Raw genomic sequence first — 4,511 nt, 5'->3', positions numbered from 1 at the left:
GACTTGAGTCCCAGATGAATTTAACATGTACTCCTTCTGTTATATTTTGGATCTAAAAATGTCCCCTAAAGAGCTCATGTGTTAGGCAATTTAGGAATTTCAGAGATGAAAAGATAGGACTATGATAGCAGTAGCTTTATCAAGAGATTACTCCATTTGATGGATTAATAACTTTAATGGATTACAGAGTAGTAACTATAGCAGATGGGGCATAGCTGGGGGAGATTGGTCACTAGAGAGATGACCTTGGACTACATCTTGTCCGTGGCTCCTTTCTCTCTCCCCTCCTCCTCCCATTCCACCCCCCACTTCCTCTCCCATGCCCTTCTGCCACGATGTTCTTCCTCACCTCAAGCCCAGTGCTACGGAGTTGGCTGACCATAGGCTGAAATGATGAGTCCAAAATAAACTTTTCCTTCTCTAAATTGTCCTTGTCAGATATTTTGGTAAAAGGGACAAAAAGTTGACTAACACACTCTTCCTGGCTGCATGTAGATTGCTGAGTACCACTACAGAAAATTACATAGGTGGGTCCTGTTGTCCCTCAGAAAACGCTACCCCAAATTATGGCACTTTGGCATCCTAAGTGCCGAACGAAAGAAGCAGCCTCCAGGTCTCTCTGACCTACCCCAACTCTGCATCTTCCCAAAGCACACAGGAGAGCTTTCTCTGAAGGAATGCAATGATTGATTCTTCCTGGAACCAGAGAAGATTAACTGGCAGAAAAAGAGATTGAAAATCAAATATCACCCCCAGAGGCCAGGAAAAGTTTGTCTGAGGTTATTGTCTGCTCTTCAGCCCTGTTTGTCTCCCCTGAAAGTCAATTGCTTTCCCTCTAAAATTGTCTACATCCCCTTCTTCTCTCTTCCTGTGAAGAGGGTGCTTAAGCTTCTCTCCATCCGTCCCCTCTTTGAGTATCATACATTGTGTGACTCCCTTGTTCTTGCATGTTAATACATTTGTATTCCTTTTCTCCTGTTAATCTGCCTATTGTCTGTCTGTTTCAGCAGACTCTATTTTTTTCCACTTTTTTTTTTATTGGTGCATTATAGTTGTACATAATGGTAGGATTTGTTACACATTTGTACATACACATAATATAACAATATGTTTTGGTCAGTATTGTTCCCTGGAATTTCCCCCTTTCCCTCTTCTCCTCCCTCTCTCTGGTCCCTCTCCACTATTCCACTGATCACCTTTCAATTTTCATGAACACCCCCCCCACCATCTTTATTTTCTTTTTTCCTCTCTAGCTTCCTCATTAGAGAAAACAAATGACCCTTGACCTTTGAGTTTGGCTTATTTCGCTTTATGTTATGTTCTCAAGCTCCATTAGTTCTCCTGCAAATGACATAATTTCATTTTTCTTTATGGCTGAATAAAACTCCATGGTGTATATATAACACATTTCTTTATCCATTCATCTGTCAGTGGACATGTAGGCTGTTCCCATAGTTTGGCTATTGTGGATTGTGCTGCTACAGGCATGGATATGCACGTATCACTATTGAATGATGACTTTAATTCTTTAGGACAATACTGAGGATTGTATAGCTGGGTCATGTGGTGGTTCCATTCCTAAGCAGATCCAGTTTTAGAACCTGCAGAGGGAAGACAGGACATTCCCTTGTTGCCACTAGAAACTCAAGGTCATCCACCTCGACTCTTCAGGAAACCTACTGTTTTCTCAAGAAGTTCACATTCCTATTATTTTTGCACCTTTCTCATGTTCATAAGTCTCATTCTCTTGCCTCCTCATTTATTGCTTATCCTTGAAACCAAATACACAAAAGCTTCTTTTCTGGTACTACAGCATCTTCTCTTACCCCCTTCCATCTCTGTTTCAGGTAGGGACTTCTCTGGAAGATTGTGCTTGACTCATAAAAGCTGCCTCACCCAGACATGCCAGGAAGGTTATGCACCCAACCCCACTTTCAAGAGAGTCACCAGTGGCGAATGACTGTCTAAAGCAGGGAAGTGGAAATCAGCCCTCTTTCTTCAAGAACAGACAAACTTTTTGAAAGCAATTCACACTCCAGAACTCTCCAAGGAATCAGGTCAAAACTCGCTCTCAGAAACCACAACATCCTGCTTCCCATACTCTCTTACACTTTTCCAGAGAACATTCCTTCATCAATTATTTGCACAAAAATCTCCAAATTGAGCTCTGGCTTACCTTTTTTTCTCCCTCCTTCCCTCCTGTTGGAATGGAGTGACCTCTGTCTGTATTCACCAATACCTCCTCCTGTGCTCGGCTGTTCTGTCTTCTCTTGCACAATTAACAATCGTTTTTATTTTTATTGGATCCTTTCCATCAGGATTGAAATATGCTCAAGTTTCTCCTATCTTTTTTTTTTTGGAATTCTTTTTTTTTTAGAGAGAGAGAGAGAGAGAGAGAATTTTTTTAATATTTATTTTTTAGTTCTCGGCGGACACAACATCTTTGTTGGTATGTGGTGCTGAGGATGGAACCCAGGCCGCACGCATGCCAGGCGAGCGCACTACCGCTTGAGCCACATCCCCAGCCCAGTTTCTCCTATCTTAAAACACAAACTTGGCTAGGTTCTAGGAACAGATCCGGGGCAGAGGGAGGAGAGCGCAGGGTTAGGGCTTGCTGCCGCTGCTGCTACTGCTGCCCGCGCTTAGCGGGCGCTGACAGTCAGGATCAGATCAAACATTGGATTACTTTCTCACTTAGTTAGCTAAAAGTGACTTCTCAGGTTTCTTCAGGATGCCTGCAGCACTTGTGGAGAATAGCCAGGTTATCTGTGAAGTATGGGCCAACAATCTAGAAGAAGAGATGAGGAAGATCCGAGAAATTGTGCTCAGTTACAGTTACATTGCAATGGACACAGAATTTCCCGGTGTTGTGGTCCGACCAATTGGTGAATTTCGTAGTTCCATAGATTACCAGTATCAGCTTCTGCGGTGCAATGTTGACCTTTTAAAAATTATCCAGCTGGGCCTTACATTCACAAATGAGAAGGGAGAATATCCTTCTGGAATTAATACCTGGCAGTTCAATTTCAAATTCAATCTTACAGAGGACATGTACTCTCAGGATTCCATAGACCTCCTTGCTAACTCAGGACTACAGTTTCAGAAGCATGAAGAGGAAGGGATTGACACGCTGCACTTTGCGGAGCTGCTTATGACATCAGGAGTGGTTCTCTGTGACAATGTCAAATGGCTTTCATTTCACAGTGGCTATGATTTTGGCTACATGGTAAAGTTGCTTACAGATTCTCGTTTGCCAGAAGAAGAACATGAATTCTTTCATATTTTGAATCTTTTCTTTCCATCTATTTATGATGTGAAATACCTGATGAAGAGTTGCAAAAATCTTAAGGGAGGTCTTCAGGAAGTTGCTGATCAGTTGGATTTGCAGAGAATTGGAAGGCAGCACCAGGCAGGCTCAGACTCACTACTGACAGGAATGGCATTCTTCAGGATGAAAGAGTTATTTTTTGAGGACAGTATTGATGATGCCAAGTACTGTGGCCGGCTCTATGGCCTAGGCACGGGAGTGGCCCAGAAACAGAATGAGGATGTGGACTCTGCCCAGGAGAAGATGAGCATCCTGGCGATTATCAACAACATGCAGCAGTGATGATGGCAGGCTCTGCTGGGTGGGCCCGATCCCAGAGTGGTGCTTCCTGTGCTGACTGTGTACTCATCTTCCCCAAGAGAGAACACTTTTGAGCAAACTGTACCTGCCATCTGCATCGAGCAGAAAGACTTGTTTTACTGAAGACAGAAGATGTCTTTATTTTAGATCCACAAGAGGGGAATTTGCTCTGAATTTGTAAACAAGTCTTCCCTGTTCCTCATCCCCACGCCTCTCCTCTCCAGTTGCCTCTTACCACCAGCATCCAGGGCTCATTTGACACCTTTTAAAATATCCAGGACAGGTCTGAAACAAACTAGTAAAATGTATATAACTCTTACCTGTTGTCATTCTTTTTATTTTAAATTTGTTGCTGATCTCTAATGAAAGATTCTTGCTATGGTTCTCAGCTGAGCTGAGCGCTTCCAGGGAAAATGGTACAAAATGGTGTTCTTGGGAAATGGGTTATACATTTTGAGGTTTTTCCCTTTCCTTTTTTGACCCTTCTTGAGGACATTTACTTTCCTCATACTATGGTAGTCCTTTATGTACTGTTACATGGAAATGAATTGCCCACTGCTGAAATTTGAAGACAATTTTACATCATCTGTCTACCCTTCATTCATGATCAGCTCCAGGATGGATATTAAGTTGACCACTAAAGTACCTTGAAGTCTGTTCCACTGTGCCACTGAGATTTGGTATCACTCAGGCATCATCTGAGGTCATTTTAAATTTTCATATAATGAATTCAATCCTGAAGGAAATGAGGAAGTTCAGATTTTAGGGTCTTATGCATATTGTATTTTTAATAATGTGCTTTCAGATGGTTGTCTGTATTCTCCCACCTCTTCTCCATTTTCCCTGTTTAACTTTCAGCAAACTCCAGGAATTAGATGGATTA

At 42.3% G+C, this 4,511-nt stretch overlaps 1 protein-coding gene across 1 annotated transcript; it reads left to right on the top strand.

Moving 5' to 3' along the window:
• The first annotated feature begins 2,563 nt into the window (after positions 1 to 2,563).
• On the top strand, positions 2,564 to 3,947 carry LOC144370843 (CCR4-NOT transcription complex subunit 8). The gene has a single exon (XM_078032256.1). It carries the CDS (start codon positions 2,732 to 2,734, stop codon positions 3,608 to 3,610), a length of 879 nt encoding a protein of 292 aa, XP_077888382.1. The 5' UTR covers positions 2,564 to 2,731; the 3' UTR covers positions 3,611 to 3,947.
• Positions 3,948 to 4,511: the final 564 nt, after the last annotated feature.

This window comes from Ictidomys tridecemlineatus, chromosome 15 (assembly GCF_052094955.1).
Source record: "Ictidomys tridecemlineatus isolate mIctTri1 chromosome 15, mIctTri1.hap1, whole genome shotgun sequence".
NCBI lineage: Eukaryota > Metazoa > Chordata > Mammalia > Rodentia > Sciuridae > Ictidomys > Ictidomys tridecemlineatus.
Note: the sequence above shows the minus strand (reverse complement) of the source record. Positions and strands in the feature narration are given on the sequence as shown.